Source organism: Canis lupus, chromosome 10 (assembly GCF_003254725.2).
Source record: "Canis lupus dingo isolate Sandy chromosome 10, ASM325472v2, whole genome shotgun sequence".
Taxonomy (NCBI): domain Eukaryota; kingdom Metazoa; phylum Chordata; class Mammalia; order Carnivora; family Canidae; genus Canis; species Canis lupus.
Genome location: NC_064252.1, coordinates 31,275,183 through 31,300,146, shown reverse-complemented (window position 1 = coordinate 31,300,146; position 24,964 = coordinate 31,275,183). Strand labels below are relative to the sequence as shown.

General features: G+C 44.9%; 2 protein-coding genes and 1 long non-coding RNA gene across 6 annotated transcripts in view; 1 reads left to right on the top strand and 2 right to left on the bottom strand.

Moving 5' to 3' along the window:
- The window catches only part of SYN3 (synapsin III), a 452,538-nt gene extending 436,480 nt beyond the window's left edge, over positions 1–16,058 (bottom strand). Inside the window, exon 1 of one of the 4 annotated variants that reach the window (XM_049115333.1) lies at positions 15,920–16,058. The gene's annotated coding sequence lies outside the window, so the exon portion shown is untranslated. Of the gene's footprint in view, positions 1–10,287; positions 10,698–14,894; positions 15,139–15,919 lie in introns of those variants that run through there. The other 3 variants (XM_025461487.3, XM_049115335.1, XM_049115334.1) reach the window with 3 other exon arrangements.
- Positions 6,769–8,651, bottom strand: LOC112668953 (non-histone chromosomal protein HMG-17-like). The gene has a single exon (XM_035696176.2). The coding sequence runs from the start codon at positions 7,546–7,548 to the stop codon at positions 7,120–7,122; it is 429 nt and encodes a 142-aa protein (XP_035552069.2). The 5' UTR covers positions 7,549–8,651; the 3' UTR covers positions 6,769–7,119.
- A 131-nt stretch (positions 16,059–16,189) lies between the features above and the next one.
- LOC112668964 (uncharacterized) overlaps positions 16,190–24,964 on the top strand; it is an 85,775-nt gene continuing 77,000 nt past the window's right edge. Inside the window, exon 1 of the long non-coding RNA XR_004803131.2 lies at positions 16,190–16,434. This is a non-coding gene — a long non-coding RNA (uncharacterized LOC112668964). The remainder of the gene's footprint in view (positions 16,435–24,964) is intronic.

Below are 24,964 nucleotides of genomic sequence, written 5' to 3'. Positions count from 1 at the left end.
GCCCCCAGGGCCCATGGCTCAGTTCTGCAACAGCAGAGCTGAGAGCCCTAGTCAGGAAATCCTGTTTCAGACCCCCTGGTGTACCTCCCAGGGCCCTTTTCCTTGGTGATGCTCTACCAGAATCATCTCTAACATTGAGTATGTACCACACAATGAGCACTTTCGATGCACCAGGCTCAGCACTAAGCAAGAAGTATCTCTTTCCATCCTGACAGCAATCCTGGGAGATGAATGTCATCAATCTCTACTTTAGGGATAAGGAAATCCACATTCAAGGAGGTGAAAATAACACGTCTTAGGTCACCCAGCCAGCATGGCATGGAGCCAGGATTCAAATTAAAGTCTGCCTTTCCCCAAAGCTCATGTTCAAAGTTGTTACACTCCAGAAAGGTATTTTAGTCTCTATATTTGTATATTTAAGATACCATTCCCTTTCCCCCTTTAGCTCTTTATTCAAATGTTACCTTTTAAAAAATTGCAGCCCCTTCTCCAACACCCCTCTCCCCCTTCCCTCTTTTGTCTGTAATACCCACTGTCACATAACATGTATCTTACCTTTGTCATGTTTCCTTTCTGTGCTCCCTACAACTTGAATGTGATCCCCATAAGGACAGGAATTTTGTTGATTTTTTTTAACTGCCACATCTCGAGCACCAACCAGAAAGGGTTGGTACATAGAAAACATTCAAAAGACATTCGTGAATCAAAGAAACTTGGTGAATCCATCTTCAGCACTGCCAATGGTTTCTTAGATGTTTCTGTATTATAAGCTTTTTGAGGACAGAGACCATATCAAATTTACTTTCAGACAGCCCCATAACAGAGGAGATTATTCTGGGTGTGGGGCTCAATAAAAGGGAAGCTTTGACAGTCACTTCATTTCTCTCAACTTCTAGCTCGGACATGTAATCTCTTGCATAGACCACTGCAGAAGTGTGGTTTCCCTGCATATATTTAGGTCTCCTCCAAATGCATTTCCACAGGATAGACTGTCAGAGACATTTTTTAAAAACAAAAAGCCTGCCCAGGTCACTATCCTACTTAAACAAAGCAGCTGCTCCTTGATGTCAGCCCAAGCCCTTCCATGCAGCACTGAGGCCCTTTCTGATCTGTGCCAGCTTTGTCTCCAGCCTCATGTGGCACCATTACATTCACTAACACATATCTGCTCACTTGCCATGTGTTCTTGTACATGCTGTTCCTGCCTCTTGGAATGGCATCCGATTTTATTCTTCTCTAAGCCCCACCCCACCCCATGGGATCAGTGTACTCCATTCATCTTTCAAAACTCAGCTCTAGGTTCAGAAGCCTCCCTAGAACTCCAGCTCTCTCTCTGCTAAGAGAACTTTAAAACTCTCCTAGATCACACTACACTCCTTCTGCACTGTCTGGAGTTCTCTTGTGTAGCAAACTCAACTACTCAACTGCTATGCAGTAAATGTTTGTGTCCCCCACAAATTCCTGTGTTGAACCCCTCTAATCCCCAACATGATGGTATTTGGAGATGAGGCCTTTGGGAGATAATCAGGTCATGAGGGTAGAGCCTTCATGATGGGATTGGATGATTGCCTTTCTAAGAAGAGACACTCAGAAAGCTTACTTCCTCTTTTCCTGCTCTCCACAATATTAGGACAGCAAAAAGATGGCCCTCTATGAACCAGGAAGAAGGCTCTTACTAGAACCCAATACACTGAATACCCTGACTTGTGGGCTTCCCAGCCTCTGGAACTGTGAGAAATACATGTCTGTTGTTTAAACTCCCAGTCTACAGAAATTTGGTACAGCAGCAGTTTAGAACCTTGAAATAAGATGGGAAAGGGGCACCTGGGTGGTTCAGTCAGTTAAGTGTCTGCCTTTGGCTCATATGATCCTAGCACCAATCTCTCCGCCCCCCCCCCCCAATAAATAAATAAGTAAAATCTTAAAAAGAAAGAAAAGAAAGAAGAAAAGAAAGTGGGAGTGGCCTCAGACCCATCAGTTTATTGTACCTCTCTCTGAAATCTACAGAAAAAAGGAGAAAAGCCTGTTAGTCAGAGCCTATTGATTTTTCCTTAGGAAACAATGCACATATATTTGGTCGCTTGCCTTCCTTGACTTCAGCCAAACAGACGGGATAAATCAGAAAGAATTTTGCTGTAGGAAAACACACTAGCTGCTTGAAGCACAGGAAGTTATGGAGAAAGACAGATTTAAAAGAACTCTAAAACATAATAACCTGGGGCCATTTAGTGTATGGGCAAACAGTTCCACATATAACAACAATTTTAAGGAGCATCATGATACTACAACACCTTATGTTACTCTTTCAAATTTCACAATAGATATACCATATTGCTATTAACTAGACAAGAAAGAATAAAAATAGTAAGTTTTAACCCAAAAGCTAAAATCAAAGAAGAAAACTTCTGACATAAAAGTGTATTACTGAAATAGTACCTGCAGGGAAAACCCCACAAATGTCGCCCAAGGACTGGGATACTGTAAGCACAGCGTATGTGTTACTGCTGCCACTCCGGCTTCTCCAGCCTCTCACCCTCTACAGATGCCCCCAGAGGGCGTATGCGGCATAACAGTTAAAACCATGGGCTCTGAAGTCCAAACTACTTGCTTAATAATGCCAGCTCTTCTACTTTGTAGCACTGCACCCTAGAGCCAGTCATTCATATTTCAGTGCCTCAGTTGTTCATCATAAAACAGAAATAGCCATTCTATCTCATCCACAGGCTTGTTGGGAGAATTAAATGGGTTAATCCGTGTAAGGCGTTTTGAACTATGCTTGACGCACAGTGAGTAGTAGTCATGCTACAGGAAGATGGGGCTCAGCAACCTTGGTAAGTTGGCAAGATCATGTGTGAACAGGAAATACAGAGTCTGTAAGCTTCAAAGAAGACCCAGTGTGGTCCTAGAGGCAGGGCATCCTTCTGCAAATCTCTACACACAGTACCCCCAGCTGGCTCATTCTCTCCTCAAAGGCACTTGGTCACAAGACAGTCACTCTGCACACCCAGCACTGGACTGCCAGATACCTTTCACTATGGCAGGCCTCTTGTTAGTATCTGGGCAGCTGCTGGGTGGTGGCAACCACTTTAGACTCATTGAGCACAGGAATTTCCATGATTCATCACTAACTCCCAGACACATGCTCTCTGGTCAATAGTCATCATCATCACCCCACCTATACTATACTACTCTAGGATCCAGCCAGTCTCTATCATTCTTCCAAGCCTTTACTCTTTCTCTTCCCACAAAGCCATGCCTGGCTGCCCTCTCCACAGCTTCCTTCAAGTCAGAATTCCCACTGAACATTGAAACTCTGGCATCACTTGTCTGAAGTCCTCCCAGTTCCCCCAAAGGTTTCTCATAATGGTCAACCAATCCCCTACACAGAATGATCTGTGGTGTTGCTAACCACAGGCTTCTTACTTTTGGGGCAGGAGCCTAACCAGCTCATTTTTAATAAATTTCTCACCTGATTCTTACAGACACTGAAGTCTGAGAGTGGCTGTCCAGAGAGCTGGCCTCACAAATATTACCCTTAGTAAATTTTCCATCACCTGCAATATCCTAGTTCTTTTCACATGATCTCTCTGAGCACACTCAGTTGTATTCTGTAAACTGCTTACAGTAAGTCTCCTTTTACTAGTCTGAGAGCTTCTTAAGGGCAGATACCATACCTGAGTTATATTTAAATTCTCAGCCCCTCCATCACTATAGCCATTCTTGACATCTCTTTTCCCTCACATTTCACATTCTACCCATCATCAAGTTCAGATGGCTTTACTTTCAAAAGTTTCTTTGATTTTTACCTCTTCTCACCTCTTACATCCAAATGACTTTAATCCAAATTGCCATCATCTTTCCCCATGGACTACTACAATAATCTGCTACTGATCCTTCTGCTTCCACCCCTCCTCACTACAGCAGCCCTCCCACACAGAATCCAGAATGATTCCTTAAAAACAAGTTAACAATTTACAGAACACATATTCAAGAAAGCACTGATATCCACAAGATATAAAGAATACTCCAAACTAAATAGTAAGAAACACAACAGCAATTTAAAAAATGGATAACAGACTTGAACAGAACCTCACTAAAAAGGATATAAGGATGGCAAATAAACATGTGAAAAGATATTCAATATCATTGGCTACTAGGTAAATACAAATTAAAACCATGGAAAGAAATAATAAACTATTAGAATGGCTAAAATGAAAAATGCTGACAATGACAAGTGCTGACAAGAATGCGGAGTACGGGACACCTGGGTGGCTCAACGGTTGAGCATCTGCCTTTGGCTCAGGGCATGATCCTTAGAGTCCCAGGATTGAGTCCCATATCAGGCTCCTTGCATGGACCCTGCTTCTCCCTCTGCCTCTCTCTTTGCATCTCTCAGGAATAAGTAAATAAAATATTAAAAAAAAAAGAATGCAGAGTAAGTGGAGCTTTTACACATCGCTGATGGGAATGCAAAATGGTAAAGCCACACTGGAAACGGTTTGGCAGTTTCTTAACAAATTAAGTGCAAATTTTTTGTTATGTCCCAGTGATCCAACAGTTGGGTGTTTATCCTAGAGATCCAAAAATGTGTGTTCATACAAAAACCTGAGCACAAATGTTTATAGCAGCTCTATTCGTAACTGCCCAAACCTGGAAACAACCCAATTGTCCTTCAAGGGTAAATGAATAGACAAACTGTGGTACAACCACACAATATTTAGCCAGCAAAAACAAACTATTGACACCCGCAACAACATGGATGAATCTCTAAGGCATTGTGCTCAGGGAATGAAGCAGCCTCAGAAGGTTATATATGGTATGATTCCCCTGACCATCACAATCCTCAGAAAGACAAAATGGTCATGATGGAAAGTAGAGCTGTAGTTGCCAAATGTCAGAGACGGGGAGTTTGTGACTACAAAGGGACATTAGGAGGAAGTTTCTGGGTGATGAAACTGTTCTGTGTCCTCACTGTGATGTTGGTACTTCCATGAATCTACACCAAAACAACGTCAAATTTCTATATGGCAATTTAAAAAACCCCAAAGAATAAGTCAAACCATTTAACCTCCCTGCTCAAAGCCTCTGGGGAAAAGTAGAATGCAAACCTCTCTCTACAGCCCATGAGTCCCTACCAGACCTGGTTTTGGGTACTTTTCTAGTTATACCTTCTCAAACTTTCCCTCTGCTGAAATAGCAACTCCTCAGAGACCTTTTTTGTTTGTTTAAATTTATTTTTTTTATTGGAGCTCAATTTGCCAACATATAGCATATCACCCAGTGCTCATCCCGTCAAGTGCCCCTCTCAGTGCCCGTCACCCAGTCACCCCCATCCCCTGCCCACCTCCCCTTCCACTACCCCTTGTTCGTTTCCCAGAGTTAGGAGTCTCTCATGTTCTGTCATCCTCACTGATATTTTCACTCATTTTCTCTCCTTTCCTCAGAGACTTTTAATGGATTTTTCTATATGGCCTTCTTCCTATGCCTCTTACACTGTTTTATTTTTCTTCATGGCCCTTGCCACTGACATCCTATAATTTAATTGCTTCGTAGTTATTTTCCATTCCCCCATCAGAATATAACATCTTGTCTGTATGGTCATTGATCCCAGTACCTAGCACACTGCCTATCACAGTATAAGAACTCAATAAATATTTGTTAAATGGATAAATACACAAACCCAAGGAATGAAAATTCAATGATGAAATTCCCCAATGCTTTGAACTTGGAGCTATGAGGGGAGAAACCCTCAAATTACCTGCTCAGTTGGCCCCTGAGTAAAGAGCATTCCAGCCCAGAATATTTAAATCAGTTACTAGAGTTTTACAACTGGATTAAACACATTTCCCTTCTGAGTGCTTAGTTAGGTGACAGCCATGAAGGTGAGTGAGGAGGGAATAAGGCTGCAAGCAAATGCATTCTAAAAATAATGTCACGTGAGGTTTCCTGAAAGTTTATACAAAACTATGTAGAAATACTACTAATGTGGGCAAAGAAGTTTGAGGTAAGATTGAAGGGGAAAAAAAACCATGTCTCTGTAACATTTTTCGGTGGAGAACAAATAAATTAGCCACTTACAGAACACCTACTCTATATATGTTCAGGCACTCTTTTAAGGTTCTCATTTAAGCCCCCATCTACCCTCAAGGTGAGGTATACTGATCCCATTTTCATAAGTGAAAAAAAAACACGGAGAGGTTAAGTAACATGGCCAATGCCAGAAAATGATATGCGAGGTAATGTTTTGAACTAGTGCTTTGAACTCAGGTCTGTGAAGCTTTCAAACTCATTCTTTTTTTTTACTTTGGATTTTAGAAGCAGTATTCAGAGGTAAGAGGGTGAACACTATGCAGAGGAGCCAAACAGGACATGCCAAACTCAAATAGGAAATGCCAGCCTGGACACAGGTGGCCAGGCTCTTCTCTAAAACTTTTCAAAGACCAGCATAGACAAGTATGCAAAGCAAGTTGCTGATTTCTTTTCAGTAAAATTATACTGAGCATCTACTCTGTAACAGTTCCCGGGCTCAAGGTTTCTACACATATTATTTCACTTAATTTTCATTATCATTAAAAAAAAAAACTGTTAAACACATTTAATGGTATTAAAGACTGTTTATCTGAACAGAATAGCATTATAACTACAAGCAAGCAAGGACACTTAAAAATTCTCCATCCCTTACCCCATGCAGGTAAGGAATTTTATAATTACTTTAAAGACAAAGCAGTAGAAAGACCCAAACAACTGCATATAGACTTTGTGGTGCTACTTCTCTTAGTCTAAATCAGTGTTTTACACACTAGTTTGCACATGACATCTTGATGACAAAAGTGTAGAAGGTGGACTTACCCACTGGACAGCCTCTACCATCAGTATACTCTCCCTCTATTTATCTGCTACCTGCTCCCCTCCAACTTCCACCCATTGCTGCTAGCTTTGCCCTTCAGCCCTGCAAAAAACTTATAACTCCTCTCTCCTGTAATAATCATTAGGATATTTGAAGCATGGTATTAAGATGATTCTTTCTCTTTCTCTGTATTTTTATGAAGCTTGATAAAAAATTAGTATTTCAAACTGTACAGTCACCAGAAGTACATAGTTATCAAAAATGCACACACTTCACTTGGCATCTCCAGCACCTTCAGCTTTCTGTGCCTGGTCTGTTTTGGCATCTCCATTTCCTGCAGGGTTATTTCCATCCTTGCCAGCATTACCTTTCCCCTTTTTTCCCTTTGGGTACCTTCTCTCCCTTTTTGCAGGGGCCTTTTTAAGCTTGCACTCTGGCTTTGGAGGAGCAGGTTTAGCAGATAACCTTGCAGATCTTCTCTGTGGCTCATCCTTCACCTTGGCTTTATTTCCTTTAGCATCTCCTTCAGCCTTTCTTTTGGGCATGGTGGTGACAGCAGCAGGGCATAAGCACTGTACGTGGGGATGCAGCGGTGCACGCGCTTTGGCTGATCCAGGGGTTGCTCTCGCCTCTTCTTCTTCACATTGCTCCAAGATGATTCTTTCATTACATTGATCAAGGAAGGAGTCAAGTATCTGCATTGCTCTTTTTAATAATCATTTTTTAAATATTTTATTTATTTATTCACAGAGACACAGAGAGAGAGAGAGGCAGAGATACAGGCAGAGGGAGAAGCAGGCTCCACGCAGAGAGCCTGACATGGGACTGGATCCAGGGTCTCCAGGATCACGCCCTGGGCTGCAGGTGGCGCTAAACCGCTGCACCACCAGGGCTGCCCTTAATAATCATTTGATAGCTTTTTATTTCTGAGTGTACATCTCTGCATATCCAAGACATTGACATCTACCTCCCCATTAGGCAGCCCCACTGATTAAATTCCACACTTTGGGAAACATGAAGCTTAGTTGGAAAGACAAAGAACAGAGACCACATGTCATGTGGCAAGTATTCCTGTAGTGGTATAAATTAGGTGCCAGCCATATACCGAGAAAAAGGGTCAGAGTCCCACCCAGTTCATCCACTAAGAAGGATTGCTGGGATGTCTGGGTGGCTCACCGGTTGAGCTCAAGTCTGCCTTGGCTCAGGACGTGATCCCAGGATCCAGTATCGAGTCCCGCATCGAGCTCCCTGCATGGAGCCTGTTTCTCCCTCTTCCTGTGTCTCTCCCTTTCTCTCTGTGTGTCTCTCATGAATAAATACATCTTAAAAAAAAAAGAAGAAGAAGAAAGATTGCTGACCTGTGAGTTAGACTCTCATGAAATACAGCTTGCATTTGTGAGGCTCCTGAAGGAAACTGGCCACATCTCATACTCAGCTTGCTTACCACTCTTCTTTCATGTTTCAGACACCTGCCACAATGCCAAGTGCAGGTTAAGTATTCAATGATTCTTACCTCAACCCTTTGGCACTTCAAAGGAGCCAAATACACAAATCTCACAAATTCTGGTGAGAATACACAAAGGTGAGAATAGCTAAATTCAAATGATGCCAAATTTCTCAGATGAAGATTTAAAAAAAAAACTCATTAATAACAATACACCTTCAAAGACCTAAGTGAATGAGTCTTGGTTTCCATCCCTGCCATCTATTGACTCACTGAGTGACAGAGAATAAGTCACCTAACTTCTCTGGACCTCCATTTTTCTCAGCTGTAAATTGAGAGCCTTGTCCAAAGGATTCACCTCCAGACCCAGGGTCCCCTAATTTTCTGCTGTCCCAGATATTAAACTGGATAGTCCACATTAATCTGGCCAGACTAGTCAATCTTAAAATCAGTACTTGCTTTATAGTAGAAAGAAGAGCATGCATGGAAGCAAAGGTAGGTAAGGATTCCAGCTCCAGCCCTTTCATTATCCTAAGACGTGCCACCATCTCAGTATGGTCACCTGCACAAATACCAGTCTCAGCATTTACTGTATGATGATCTTGAGTAATTTCTTATCTGTAGAGTGAGGTTAATTCCATCTACTCCCAGTGCTACCGAGGGAGTGAAATGAGTTAAAACATGTGTACAGCCCTACACTTACAGGACCCATGCTGCATGTTCCTTTATTCAAAGATTCTTTACTTATCCAACCCACTTCATCAACAGCCTCAAATCACAAAGGCTTTTTGTGATCCAAAGCACAGACAGCCAGAGCTATAAGGGTTCTAAAAGTCAGTCCAACTCCCTCCTGATCCTGTGATTGACAAATGCAGAAAACAAGGCTCCAAGAGACACAGCGACTTGCCCAAGGGCCCATATGTTCTTCAGCAGCAAAGCCTGACCCAGAACACAGGGCAGCTGGTACCAAGGGTTATACAAGACACAGAACACTTTGAAGTCTCTACTCTCCCCAAGGAAAGTGATAACTCCCCACACATAACTAAATTCCGAAAAATAAAAATAACAGAGCTTTTATTTCTGTATTGTTTGGAGTGTTGCAAGAGGGAAGTAGCATCAGAGCCTATCTGTAAAATGCAGGCTTTCTTGAATTACAATGAAATGAAGGTCAGAGTTTTTTATCATCAGCCTTTTCCAGTTATTTAGCCACCATCTTCTCACCCCACTCCACCCCATTTCTACTTTTTTAAATTTACACCTTGAGGCTGACACGCTTACACTAGGACCTCTTTGGACAAGGTGAGAAGTTTCAGGCTGGGGCAATAATCCATGCCCCACTAAAAACACACAAGAAAACTGTCACAGCTAAGCCATCCAATAATGCAAAAATAATTCTCCTACCTTAGGAGCTCCAGCACAGGACAACTAGGAAAGCCAAATTAAGGCACACTGATAACTCAAGGGTCAGTGTGACCCCAAAGTTCCCCTCAAAGGACATGATCAAAATCCCTGAGACCATTCAGATGTTTCTAGAGAAACCTCAGCCCAGAGTCTACCAAGGGCTGCTCAGCTGAGTGGGGGCATTGAAGAGAGAGTCCAGACAATATGAGGAGGGGCCTGGGTGATAGCTGGCTCCAGGAGAAAGCCCTCACCTGACATTCCACTGCTGCCCAAGATTGCCGGAGCAAAGCATTCAACTACAGAGATCATTTGATAGAAAGCTACAACAAGAACATGCTTGTTTATAGCTTCTGGTCAGACACTGTGGCCAGTGTCTCCCAGAATTTAGATATCCCTAATCCAAGCCTCACACTGTGCACTTGAGCAAACAGACCCAAAGAGGGAAACAGTCCTGCCCAAGCTCACACCACATGCCAGGGCTATAAGATGGAGCCTAAGCTTGACCTTCAGCCTAGAGCTGTTCCCTCTCTCTAGACCTCTAGTCTAGAGCTCCCCTCTGCTAGGCCCACTCCCTCTTCCGAAACCCTAGGCTCACCTCCTGGTTCTGAGGATCCTGACAGGTTGAACAATGCCCAGAAGCAGGTGGCAGTTTAGCAATTCATCCAGTGGGACATTTGCAGGCCAGGGCAGCCGGGGGCTGTGCCCGTACCCAGTGGCAAGGAGAGACTGCCGCGTGGAACTTTGAAAGGTTCCTCCCTAAAGGATCCTGCTGCTGCTGCTGCTGCTGCTGCTGCTCCTCCTCCTCCTCCTTCTTCCCTCTCCCTCCTCCTCCTCTGTAGTACTACGGAGACATGTGCTCTGCTTGGGAGGAGGTAAGGAGGAAGATGCAGCTGTTTATTGGAAGGAGAAGGGCAACAATCTGCTAAGCTGGGCTGTACACTCACCCCTAGCAGAAGAGGAATGGGAAAAAAATAGCTCTATCTGCTGCCACAGAATAATTAACCCTTGGGCTCCAGCTTTGCTCCTCACACAGCTGAAGCAGGGAGAGAAACAATACACTTAACCAATGGAGCGCCAGCCAAAGCCATTACATCATCGGTCAGCACTGTCATTGGCTAATAATTCCTAGAAGGAAAAATTCTGCTTTTAGGTGCTTAACCCTTTCATGTTCATCATAGCAATGACTCAAGTATTTGGTAAAGCCAATGGTTCCTGGACTTGTTTTTACCAGGATCATGTAGGCTGCTTTCTAAACATACAGATCACTGTGCTGCATCTGGAACCATAGAGCCCTCAGAGGGAAGACGGGTATCTGTATTTTAAATAGCGTATAGAGTGGAGGACTACTACTGGTCTATTTAGAAAATCTCCCTCTCCAAAAGATAAAAGAGATACTGTTTTTCTGAGCATTTATTATGTACCCAATACTTTACTGTATCATTTCATTTATTTCCTACACTAAGCAATGGACATTATTGGCTCCATTTCATAGGTATAAAAAGTAAGGTTCAGAGAGAATAAGTCACTTGCTCAAGAGATGGAGGCTGGCTTTGAAAACCTGGCTGTTTGCACTCTACCTGGCTACCCCTCTGAAGCTCCCACTAGAAGTCAAACTAAGCCATTTGTCTGCTTATTGCCTCCAGAGCTATAGAAAATACAGAAAACCCTCACAATAAGTTAGAAAATGCAAGTAACCTGTGAAGAACTGGGGAATGAAGAGAACACTGAATTCCCATAGCAGGTGTTTAGGGATCATGAGCCCTCCAGAGAACCATCTCTTTCTAGGGCTCCATCTTTCTCCTTCTACTGCAAATCTCAGCTTAGCTGCCATTTTCTCTAGGAAGCCTCCTCCTACTCCCAAACCTGGGGTAGATGCCCCTGCTCCAGGCTCCTAAGGTCCCCTATATCAGTGGACTGCAGCTGCTTGTTTACTGGGTAAACTCCACAAAATTAGAGCCATTTCTACCTTCTCCACCAACATATGCCCAGCACAGTGCCTGCCATTTGTGAGTACTCAGTCTGGATTGGAGGGAGAGGGAGAAGGGAGGTAAGGCCCTTGCTAGAGTTCTAAATGGCATCATGCCAAGATGGGAACAGCAAAGCCCTGAAAGCCATAAGGTGCACATAAACAAAGTGTCTGACCCCGGGCAAGTTTATTTGGGAGCCAAGGGAAGGCGGCTGGTTTCTTCATCTGATAATGAAGACAAGAGCACTTCCCTTGTAAGTAGGTATGAAGGCCAAATTAAAGAACCATCCAGGCTGTGATGTACTCCTTTACACTGTCTCTCCCTAGATCTCATCCATTTTGTTGGCTGACATCTAAGTGCTGACAACTCTCATATTTATATCTCCAGCCCAGACCTCCCCCTAGGCTCCATGTGGATGTCTCATGGGTATCTCTAAGACAGCACGTGAATTCCACAACCTGCTCCCTACCCAGTCTCCTCTACTCTGTTATTGGTGCTCTCAACCACCCAATCTTTTTTTTTTTTTTTGTAATTGAGATGAAATTCATATAACACAAAATTAACCATTTTAAAATGCACAATTCAGTGGCATGTAGTATATTCATAATGTTGTACAACCACCACATCTAACTAGTTTCAAAATACTTTCATCAACCCAAAGGAAACTGTTTACCCTTTAAGCAGTTATGCCTCATTTACCCTTTTCCCCAAGTCCTTGGCAAACACCAATCTGCTTTCTGTCTCTATGGATTTAGCTACTCTGGACATTTTATATAAATGAAATCATACAGCATATGACCTTTTGTATCTGTCTTTTTTCACTTAGCATGTCTTTGAGGTTCATTCATATTGTAGTAAAAGGAGCATTTCATTCCTTTTTATGGTTGAATAATATGCTACTCCTAGTATGTACTACATTTTGTTTATCCATTCACCTGTTGATAGACATTTGGCATCTACCCAATCTTAAGTGATAAACCCACAGGTTACCCTTGATTCTTCTTCCCTTTCCTCTATTCCCAACACCTAATGTATCAGCAAGTCCTTTTCCATTTTATAACCAAATACAACTCTAGTCCTTCTACTTTTCTCCAACACCATTGCTGTTCTGTAGCAAAGACACCAACATTTCTCTCTCATCTAACTCCTAATTTGTGATAAAAACCCATTCCTCTCCCTCCTCCATTTTTCACTTGGTAGTTACATGAACCAGATCATCCATTAACTCTAACAATATTTACTGAACACTTTCCATCATGGAATTTGCCTCCAAGAGGCATGATGGACAAAGTCATTATTAGGCTTAAAACCCCTCAATGATCTTTCACTGTGAATAAAATCCAAGCTCAGAATGGCCTTCCAAGGACCTGTCTACTGCTCCAAATTCATCTCAAGCTGTTCCCCAATCGCACTGGGCTCCATTCCTCCACCTCATGATCCTTGAACAAGCTGCTCTCTCTGCCTCTTAATCTTGGCATTGCTTGGCATTGTTGGGTCCTTCTCATCTCTCACATCTCAATATAAACATCACTCCTCAATATGACCTCCCCTAGCCACTCTGTTAAACAGATAGACGTCTCATTCATTTCACTCATTCAAGAAATATGTGTTAATCACTGTGCTGGGATCTTAGGATAAAGCAATATGTGACCTTCTGAAGCCTTCGGTCTAATGGGGAGGACCACTAACGAGGAAATAAATGAAATGAATGAACAAGTACTATGAGAGGAGAGTAAAAGGGAGGGACCTGCCTCACACAGGATGGTCCAGGAGGCCTTTTTGAGGAGGTTATACTAAAACTGAAGAATGAGAAAGTCAATCGGGAAAAGGGCCAATTACTCTCTATCACTTCCTTCCTGGTTGTGCAATGGGATGTTCTATCCTTAAATGTTTGCTCCTGAAAAATCAAAGCATTTAATGTCTGTCTCTTCCCTGATAGACTGCACTGTATTCCCAGTACCTAGGACAGCACCCTGCCATTTAGGAAGCACTCAATGCACATTGTTGAATTAATAATTGATAAATAAATGAATTAATTAACAAGCCACCAATAAAATCACTTCATAAAGTGTAACAAATCATTATTTTGATTGCTGCTGTTGTTACTGCTATTATTTTATGGCAAAAGGACACATACTCTGTTGGGTTTTGGAAACGACTGGGTTAGCTATAAAATAAGAGTAAAAATACTTGACACAGAATACTACTAGACAACTAGGAGAGAATGCATATAGATACCAGGCACTCAATAACGGGAAGTGGTAGTCATTGTGGCTATTATTATTGTTAAAAGTCCTTTCCTCTAAAATGTCTATTTATCCAGCTCTAACTTCCCAACCTACTTTCAGACACAGTCAAGAAGTTTAACGGTGAGAGAAAGGAACACTTTTTAAATGCCTGTTCTGCACCAGATGTAGTGCTAACCAATTTCTGTCAAGTTGTTACATTTACTTCCCAAGGCCACCCTGCAGAGGTGGCTGCTGCGGTACAGTTCTCAATCCCCCTCCAAGACCAAGGCTCCTTACTCTTATATGCTCCACGTCCAGGAGTGCTGGCTGAGTCCTTCTTCAGGAACTGTCTTGCTGAAGGGACAACCAAAGTTATGCCCCTGCATCTACTGGCTGGTCAACATGGGGCTTCAAAGGCTTGGCGCCCCCATGCCTCAATTGAGGCCTCTTTTGCACTGCACCACAGATTCACTTCTCCCTCTGCCCAATCCTGTTTTTCTCACCCCTCACCCACCTTGGATCAGTGAAACTACTCCCCCAAAGTTCCCCTACAGACAAACCTCAGAATCTCTGAGTCCTTTTTCCAGGGAACCTGACCTAATAAAGGTAGTTATATATTTCCTTTTAAATCAGAAAACTGAAAATCAGAAAGATTGATTACATCCTCCAGGCACATAGCTAAAGTGACTTTCTGGTCTGACTCTCCAGTGACACCTTGCTTTTTACAACCTCTCACGGTTGAGACTGAGCCTTTGTAAGACAGAAAGAGAAGGGGAGCGGTACCCTTCCCAATCCTCCAGGGTCCATCCCTGATAGCAAGGTTGAGGTCCAAGCCTCCAGAAACGATATTAAAATGGCCCCCGGGTTGCAGAAGCAAGTGTCACACGGACGACAGTCCCTGGCCCAAATCCATGCCCAGAGGCCGGGGAGCAGGGCTCCTGGGCAGTTGCGACTGTCTTCCCCACCCAGAGTACTCACTCCCAAGTCTGAACAGCAGCTACACTTACCAGCTCTCCGCTGCTCCAGGCTCCACCTATTTTTCCACAGAGCTGCCAGAGGGACCTGGTTACTGGTCGGAATTCCTCCACTGCAGCCCATCCCAGGACAAAATCCGAGGCAGTCCAAGGCTGCATTCGAAGGCCTGGGCGTGGATCAGCCCCCTCCCTGCACGCCGACAGCTCGTTTCCTACCCACAGTAAGCCCTGGTCCTACGCGATCACCCGATGGGAGACTGGACTTCTTCGGCTCCCTAACCTTCGCACGAGAAAATCTCTCTGGAACGCCCGCTATCCCCCTGCCCTCCCCCGGCACCCCCTCCCCCCCGCTCCCAGCGGGGCTGACCCTCCGACTCCTCCAGTCCACCCTGGGCGGTCACCCCCGCGCCGAAGCCCTCCTGGCTCGCTCTCCCCCTCGCGCCCGGTACTAGTGTTGTTGGGTAACTATCCCTCCTACCGCGCCCCTCCGCCGCAGGAGCCCCTCCAAGGCCCGTCTTCGCGCCTCAGGGCTCACTCAGCACAGCGCCTGGCACACACGGCGGCAGCCGGGTAAACGCTGAATAAAGAACTACGTGCGGCGCGGTATGAAGGGCCAGTCTCCGCGGCGAGCTCCGCCGGGAGCCGCTCGGAGACCTCCTGCGCCTCAGGGCGGCTGCAAAGAGGCGACAGCGCGGCAAACCTGACCCCGAGCCCCGGGCCAACAGGTCCTCAAGTCTCCGGAGACCCGGCCCGACGCCGCCGTCCCGCGCCCCTCAGGCTCCCGGGCCCCAGGCAGTTCCCGCGCGCCGACCTGTGGGTCGCAGGGTCGGGCCCCGGCCGGGCTGCGGCAGCTGCGGGAGGGCGCGGGGCGCGGCGGCTCGTCGCCTCCCTCCCGCGCCCTCCGCGCGCCCGCCTCCCGCGGGCACAGGGCCGGCGCGCGGGGGACGCGGCCGGGCGCGAGGACGCCGCCGGCAGCCGGGTCTGAGGCGCCGAGGGCAGGAGGGGCTCCCAGTTTCCGTAGCCCCACAAAGTCTACTTCGCGGCGGCGCTCCTCTTACCGTGCGAGCCGCCAGGAAGCCGGCGCCCGGGGCGGGGGTGGCGAGGGGGGTGCCTCGGCCGCGGCGCCCGCCTGAGGATGCGCTCCGGGTCCGCGAGCTCAGCCTCCGCGCCCCACCGCGCTCCAGCGTCTCCCCTCGGCCGCCTGGCCGCCCCGCCGCGCCGCGCCGCGCCGCGCCGCCCCATTGGCTCGGGCGGCCAGGCCCCGCCCCCGCAGGCCCCGCCCCCGCAGGCCCCGCCCCGCAGGCCCCGCCCCCACAGGCCCTCCCCGCGCCTCCCCCCGCAGCGATCCTCACCCCTCCACGCGGGGAAAGTTGCTCCCAGACCCTGAGCTCCCTGCCCTGGCTCAGGCAGCCGAGTGCCGTGATCGTGCTGCATCTCTAGCGTCCCGACGCCCCTTGGGGAGCGCGAAGAGTGCAGCGCCCTTGGAAGCCAGCTTTGGGGAAGGCACCTGACCTCCCGGGACCTCAGGAGGCGCCCCCGAGAAACCCGGCCGCACCGTCTGCGCGCGTCTCAGGTAGTGTGGGGGGCACTCAGCGCCCGGGGTGCCACAGGAACAGGACCAAGTCTGTCGCCCTCAGTAGCTCGCATGGGGCCTGGGTGGGGGCAAGCTAAATGCGGGGAAACGAAGAAGATCACGTCAGATTGTTATGGCAGAGAAAGGTGGTTTTCAATAAGAAAGGGGGTCGGGGACGCTGTGAGTAAGATGGTTCCCTGCGGCCACTTGGGGAGGTGGGAGTTGTTCTGAGAGTTGAAATGTGAAAGGGATTCCCCGGCTGGAGGAAGAGCGTGGCCGGCAGGGGGCAGCAGATGCAGCGTGGTTCTGCGGCCGGAACGCAGACGAGGAGGGCCCGGAGCGCCGGGCGAGGGCAAGGTGCGCTAGGCTGCAGAGGTGGCCGGGGCGGAAGTCCCCAGAGCCCCGAGGGCCACCCCGGAGAGCTTCGGCTTGTTGGAAGAACAAAAATAAGCCACAGAGGGATCCCTGGGTGGCGCAGCGGTTTGGCGCCTGCCTTTGGCCCGGGGCGCGATCCTGGAGACCCAGGATCGAATCCCACATCAGGCTCCCGGTGCATGGAGCCTGCTTCTCCCTCTGCATGTGTCTCTGCCTCTCTCTCTCTCTCTCTGTGACTATCATAAATAAATAAATAAAAAATTAAAAAAAAATTAAAAAAAAAAAAAGCCACAGAAGCGTTTTAGGGGAGGGAGGGCCATGACATGTTTAAAAGATATGCTGTTGTGTGGAGAATAGATTTTGCAAGAGAAAGCATGACAAAGCAGGGGGGTCAGTTTAGGAGGTGTTTTAGTCTGCTCACGCTACCGTAACAAAATACGGTAGGCTGGTTGGCTTAAACACCAGAAATGTATTTTCTCACAGTTCTGGTGGTGAAGAGCAAGGTGCCAGCGTGGTCTTTTTCTGTTGAGAGCTCTCTTCCTGGCTTGTAGATGACTGCCTTCTCCCTGTATCCTCCAGGGCAGGGAGAAATAAAGAGAGCAAGTTCTGTCGTGTCTCTACGTATGAGGACACTGACCCCATCATGAGGTCCCCACTGGCAACTCAGGGTCCCACTGTATGGCAAAAATGAGTTGTTACTCAGTAACAATCTGCCCCCTTAGGCAGGTACACACATCTCAGTATGCCACAGTCTCTACCTTGCCCTGCTCTATCACATCTTGCCAACTTCACTTGTTACATTACTGCCTGTCACCAAAGTTCATGATTCCTGAGCTAGTCTTACTCCCTTAGTTACTAAGGCATCATCCAAACTAGTTACCCTCCAAAGGTCCCATCTCCAAATACCATCCCATTGTGGGTTAGGGCTTCAACATGTGAATGGGGGGAGCATAGTTCAGTGCATAACAGGAGGATACTGCAGAAACCCAGGCAACGGATGACATCACCTTAGACCAAGGTGGTGACAGTGGAGATGGAGAGAGGAGACCAATTGAAATACATTTTTAGAGTATCCTGGATAGGCTTGATGATGATTGGATTTAGGGAATGAGGAAAACAGATTAACAAAGAATGACTCCCAGGTGTTTAGCTCAAGCCATCCATGGGATAATGGTGCTGTTACTGACATGGAGACTAGGAAGGAACAGGTTGGAGGCAGAAGGAAATTAAAAGCTCTACCGTGTACATTCTAAAGACCCATGAGGCAACTTACAACAACAACAGTGTCAGGTTCTCTTCAAATTGTTTTGCATATATTAGCCAATTGTACGTATAATTCTCAAAATAATCATATAGTAGAAAAGTACTCTCATTGTCGCCATATCACAGATGAGGAAATGAAGGCACTTGAAAGGCTTAAGCAACTTGCCCAAAGTGAGGGCTGGATACCCAAGTGTAAAGCACAGACGTGAGTCTGGGACTGGAGATGTTCCCCGGGGTAGTGTTCTGACCTGAGGCATCATGAGAGGAGAGGAGAGCCAAGGACTGAGCCCTTGGAAGTTTGTCTTCCAACATCTCCATTTACTGCATTACCCTTAGTAAGTGACCTCAGTCAACAGGAGGGAGTGACCCAACTGTAGTAACTAAGGGAGTAAGACTAGCTCAGGAATCACAAACTTTGGTGACAGGCAGTAATGTAACAAGTGAAGTTGGCAAGTTGTGATAGAGCAGGGCAGGGTAGAGACTGTGGCATACTGAGATGTGTGTACCTGCTTAAGGGGGGCAGATTGTTACTGAGTAACAACTCATTTTTGCCATATAGTGGGACCCTGAGTTGCCAGATGGTCTGAGTTTTATTAAAGGGTCAGAAAATCAAATGATGTTAAATCTCCAGGTTTTTACATGTTGGCAATTAACTTTAAAAAAATTTAAAGGACTGTGTGAGCCAAGAATGTTGAGCAAAATCAAACCCATGTACAGGCAGGATTTGCCCCTTTGGCTACTACTTTCCACCTCTGTATTAGGCAGTACCTCAGATTCTTCCTAAGTTTCTGTTCACACCCAGATAATGACAATCGTGGACATAAGAGGATCAAGGAAATCTCCACTCAAAAACCCAGCATAGTCTTTGATGGTATTTGGCCCATCTCTGCCTCTACCCACCTGCCATATCCTTTCTAAGTTTCCATTTCCCCACCTGTGAAATGATGTCAGAGAAGAGCTCCCCTAAGATACCTCCCAACTCTAAGATTTGGACTTATATGTAGTTTTCAAAAAAAAAAAAAACTATTGGCTTTCAAATATGCACAGGAGAGTTGCTTGGGGAAAAAAATGGAAAGGGTGTTCTTGTCTGGGTCTATAAATTCAAAAAGCTTCACTAGTATCAGTTTTAAACAAAGAAAAGAAACAGGAAGTAGGATGGAAGTGTAGAGGAAAAAATCAGGCAAATTATGGCATGGAAAATTATTTTTATTGCACTATGAATAAGAAAAGAAAAGGCAGTTAGATGCAGAAGTGTTTAATGGTTTCTGTTGAAAATTCAATGTATCAAAGCCAGTTCTCTATATTTATCGCCAAGGGTTTTGCAGTAATGAGATTCTCCCATCATGTATTGGAGGTCAGCTGCATGCCAGCATTATTTATTCTTATGTGCTGAGCTTATGTAATAAAAAGAATCTGAAAACAGATAATGACTCTCCATAGTCAGTCCCTTTGTCCCCACCTGAGTGTTGCTTAAAGCTGGAGAAAGAGCTTATGACTTTATAAATTGCTGGGTTTTGTGTAAGAGAGTGACTGAATATGGGGTTGGAAGCTGGAAGACTTGACACACAGTCATTGAACAACCTCTCTGCACCTTCTTTATCAATGAAATAAGAATTTGACCAAAGGTGGCTTCCTAGAAGATATTTATACCTCCACATTTCTTTAGGGGAAGTGTTTCATTGTGTGAGGACCTGGCAATTCCCGGGGCCAGATCCTCCCATGACTTGCTTTCTCTCAGTCCCCAAAAATACTTGAGGGATGTCACCTAAGTTGGGCCAATTAGATGCACACTCCTGGAACTTTGTCTCTTCAGAAATTGACAAGGATGGAAAGAAAGAGATGGGCTGTGAGATTGATCAGACTGATGATGGCAGCAGCATCTCAGCATCCGAAAGAGGCTGGGCCAGTGGTTACTGCTTGGTCATGAATCTTGTTGGCCAACCTCCAAATTCCTTTGATTTCTGCCTGTTTCCCAAGCTTGATTCTTCATGCCATCCCATCCCCCATCCAATTTTATTTTGTGAATGTTCCATCTCTGCTAAATCCCCTTCTTGGGTTAACAGCCTACATTATTTCTCTTACTTTTAACCAAGAATCCTGACAGGCCCAGGAAGGAAAGAAACATATTGTATCATAGGATCCTTTCTCTGGGGAACAATTCAGCTCAGGAATTTGCATACATATGGATGCACCCACAGTGACAGGTGTACACATTGTCTCACCACTCAGTTGAGAAATCCAACCCTACAGGGTGGTGGTAGTGGTGGTGGTGGTTTAAAAAGATATTTATTTTTGATAAGAAGAATCCAGATCTGCTATTCTTATCTGATCTAAAAAAAGTGAGCAAGTCCTTATAATAACAAAACAACTGTAGAAATAAGCCCCTTTACATGTAAATTTTGTAGTTTTCAAAGTCCCTCATTTCATATGCTCTCCTGTGAGGTAGGCAGATTAGATAGTATTAATGGATTAAAGTAATAATAGCTATCATTTATTGATTATTGATTATTGTGTACCAGGCACTGTGATAAGTGCTTTACATACCCAGAAAGCAACAACCCTGTTAAGGAGAGAATATTTCCATTTCGTAGGGGAAATGGAGGCTTGCCCAAAGTCACTTAGCACAAAATTGAGGTGAGAACTCAAAATGCTGTCTGACAATGAAGGCCATGTGTGCCTTTAATGCACACAGCTTGATATCGTGTAACAGAGCTAGTGAGTGACAGAGTGCAGGTGGAACCCAGGTCCCAAGTCAGGAAAGTTCCACTCTATTGGAACACCTATTCAGCTATGGCTTGTTCATACTTGCCAAAAAGGGCAGAGTTAATTTTGTTATCCAACCATAGGAAGTTTTTTTTAAAGATTCTATTTATTTATAAGAGAGTACAGACATGTGCGTGCATGAGCAAGACTAGGGGGAGGGGAGGAGAGGGAGAGAGAGAGAGAGAGAAAATCCCGACCCTGCACAGAGCTCAAGCCTGAGGTGGGTCTAGATCTCATGACTCTGAGATCATGATCTGAACCAAAACCAAGAGTTGGACACTTTACTACCAAGGCGGCCAATGGCAAGATTTTTAAGATGACAAGAAAGATTTTCCAGTATATCATCCTCTCTACCTTTCATGTTGCCTAAATCTGCACAAAGATGAATTGCTATAATTAAAGATTGATTGAGGGTACAAATGCAAATAAGCCTCTGAAAGTTAAAATGTAAAATCTTATCACCTACAGGAGTATAAAGCCTCTGGAGTCTATCCAAAGAGGGTTGACATAGTAATCGTCTCACTATGTATATGCAGATAATCATGTTGTATGCCTTAAATAGATACAATTTTTATTTTAAAGTAAATTAATTAAAAAGCATAAAAAATAAATTTGATTTATAAAAAAAGAAAGATAAACGTGAGAGAACTTTTCAATTTCACCTATTTTATCTTTAGATTAAAAAATGTCTTAGAAAGATGAGGAAGTGAGGTATAGAATAAAAGAAAATATGAAAACATTAATTTACTCCCTGACGTGAGGCAGTTCCCTTCATCTCTTACCCCTAGTAAAATGTGAGGAGTGTTTAGAAGGTCCTAATATCTACAGTTCTTTTCTAGAGTCTAGGTAAAGGCTCAGAGGGGGCATGGCATGGTCTGGAACTGAGACAAATTCTGAGCTAAAGATTTTGAGTGGTTTTATGGTTGCCTGTTTGTAACACAGAGCATTTTTGCTGACGTTGCAAAAGATTGTCATGGCAACCAGAAAAATAAGTTTCCAAATCCTTGGAGTCCCCCTTAAGGGGAGGCAGATGTCAGTGGGTGTTCCTTTGTAATTAAGGGTGCTTGAACGTTTTAGCTGATCAAGTCACTTTCAAGGTAATGTTCTAATACATCTGCCTTCACGACTCACTGGGAAGCAGCTGTATTGAGGCAGAAAGAAGACCAGCTCCTGCATGATGGGCCATGAAGACACCTAGACAGCAATTCACATCACTGGTATATATTTTGGTATATATTCTCACCAGTAGGTATGTATTTTGTCAGCATCCCAAGTGATACCTTTGTATAATCAAGGTTGAGCACTGCTGAGCTGATTTTGAGTCCCAGGCCCATGCTTCTTGTTGGGCTTAAAGTCTCAGGCTAGCGTCTTCACTTCTCCAAGCTTTGGGTGGTTCAGCTATAAAATAAGGTAATATAATCATTTTTGCAGGACTATTGTGAAGCTTAACCAAGGAGCCTGGCCATTACCAAAACTTCAATAGAGTTGCATTTGACTTAGGACCAGCATGGGATTGGGAAACCCACATTTTTTTTTTCTTTGTATTAAAATCTCCTTGCGGGCAGCCCCTGTGGCACAGCGGTTTAGCGCCGCCTGCAGCCTGGGGTGTGATCCTGGAGACCCGGGATCTGTCCCACGTCGGGCTCCCTGCATGGAGCCTGCTTCTCCCTCTGCCTCTCTTTCTGTGTGTCTATGAATAAATAAATAAAAATCTTAAAAAAAAAAATTTTAAATCTCCTTGCTTGCTGTCCGTTTCCACCACTTTGAGTGTCTGGAGGACAGAGACATAACAAAATCTACCCCTTCCACATCATTTTTCTTCCTTCCTAAACCCCACAGAATAATAACTCTACATAGATTGGCCTCTATATAGACCCCCGCCATTTCAGACAAGCTCAATCACTAGAGGAATAACCAGGGAAGACAGAGAATGGATTCTTTTTCCTTTGACAACATGGAGAGCCAGTAACGTAGCTGTTGAGAACACGAAAGTTGGCACTAGACTGTTTGAATCCTTGCTCTGCTACTTCTTAGATTTTGACTCTGGGCAAGCTGTTTGCCTGGGATCCTTATCTACACAGAGAGGGTGATAAATTTACATTCAGGAGTCGCAGGAGGGTGAAATCTATTAAAACATAGAAAATTAGGGCAGTCCCTGGCACATAATAACTGGTCTTCAAGTGCTCCCATTTTACTTGCATTGAAATGATCAAATCCAAGATTTCTCCAAAAAGAACAACATAGATCTCATCATCTAGAGTTCAAACAATGAGCAGATCCCTTGATCCCTGAGTTATAAGAGACTGCAACCCAGAGGAGTGGAGCCTAACATTAAGCACCACTAGCTTATTATTTGTCCCAGAAAAGTATTTTTTTTAATTTTTATTTATTTATGATAGTTACAGAGAGAAAGAGAGGCAGAGACACAGGCAGAGGGAGAAGCAGGCTCCATGCACCGGGAGCCCGATGTGGGATTCGATCCCGGGTCTCCAGGATCGCGCCCTGGACCAAAGGCAGGCGCCAAACCGCTGCGCCACCCAGGGATCCCCCAGAAAAGTATTTTATTTTTATTTTTTCCTTTAAGATTTTATTTATTTATTTGAGAGAGAGAACATGCACGAGAAGGGGGAGGAACAGAGAGAAGGGAGAAGCAGGCTCCCTGCACAGCAGGGAACCCAGTGCAGGGCTGGATCCCAGGACCCTGAGATCATTACCCGAGCTGAAGGCATATGCTCAACGGACTAAGCCACCCAGGTGCCCCCAGACTACAAGTGTTTTAATGGACCATGGATTTTGCAACAGTATCGATCATGTCTGGCACCTGCCTCTGACCCTACTCTCTTGGAGCCAGCTACGAAGACAGTAAAAGGTGTTCCTTTTGCCCCTTCCTCTTTCACTTTCTTCTTTTTCCTATGACCCCTAGAGATTATAGGCTGACTGTAGTATTTCACCTAGGCCCACCTTCCTTGGTAGGTACCCATATTGCAGGCAGGCCTCTGGAAGAATCATAAGAATCATGCCGATTGTCATCCTCATGGTGGCAGCTGCCGAGGAGATACTGTACTAAGCATTCTGCAGTCATATGCTTATTGAATTATCCCAACAACTCTGAGAGATAAGCATATACATGATTCCCATTTTACAGATTTGAAAACTGAGGCCTACAGTGGTAAATGAACTTGTTAAGATCACATACTCATACATAAAGGATCAGGAACCTAAGCACACAATTCAGTGGCCTTTGCCAGCATGCCCTTGGGCTGGCTCCATTGCACTGGGGGATGAGGCTTCTCCTGGCTTTCAAGCTCCTGGGGAAAGAGGAGAGTTTAACTTCCAGAGGCAGATAATTGCTTTGTCCAGAATGATCTCCATCCAGACATCAGAGAAGTGGCCATCATATTAAGTGAGAGGATGCATGCAAAAGCACTGCTTGGTCTAAAAACTGCTGTGTAAGAGTTAGTATCATTTTCAACACCATCACATAGTGGCTTGTAAGTATTTGTCGAAAAAACGCATGGTTATGGCTTTTCCTTTCAAAGAAGGAATGAAATAATGACAAAAGTTGGCCTTGGCACTACTAGAGACCTGTATTCAAATCCCAATTTTGTCATTTAAGTGGTGTGTGACCCTAAACACTAACAATAATAATGATAAAAATTGTGCATGTATACTCCAGCATCTGGACTAGTGCTTCAGCTTCTACTACCTTACCTAGTTCTCTCAGTGACACTTTGAGATAGATATATTACCCCCAATTTACAGATGGAGAAACTAACTCAAAGTTGCACAGTTCATAAGTGGCAAAGCCAGGAATTGAACCCAGGTCTACATTATTTCTGTTCATTGCTCTGAACTTTTTAAAAGACTTCCCTATCTGTTGAATTTCTGTTCTGCCTGTTTTTCAGAGTGATCATGGGGATCAATTCCAATTTACATGACCTGTCCAGTAGCACAGAACCTGGATTTAAAGGCAGGATGGAACACAAGAAACAGTAGTCTTTTACATGGAAGAGAGCAGAGGGAGATCTTTTATTAGTGATACTAAAACACACTTCTGTGCTTGTAATTTTTGTGATAGAGTCACCTCCTTATGGGGAAATAGGATTGTGCATTAGGATTTTTGCCACCT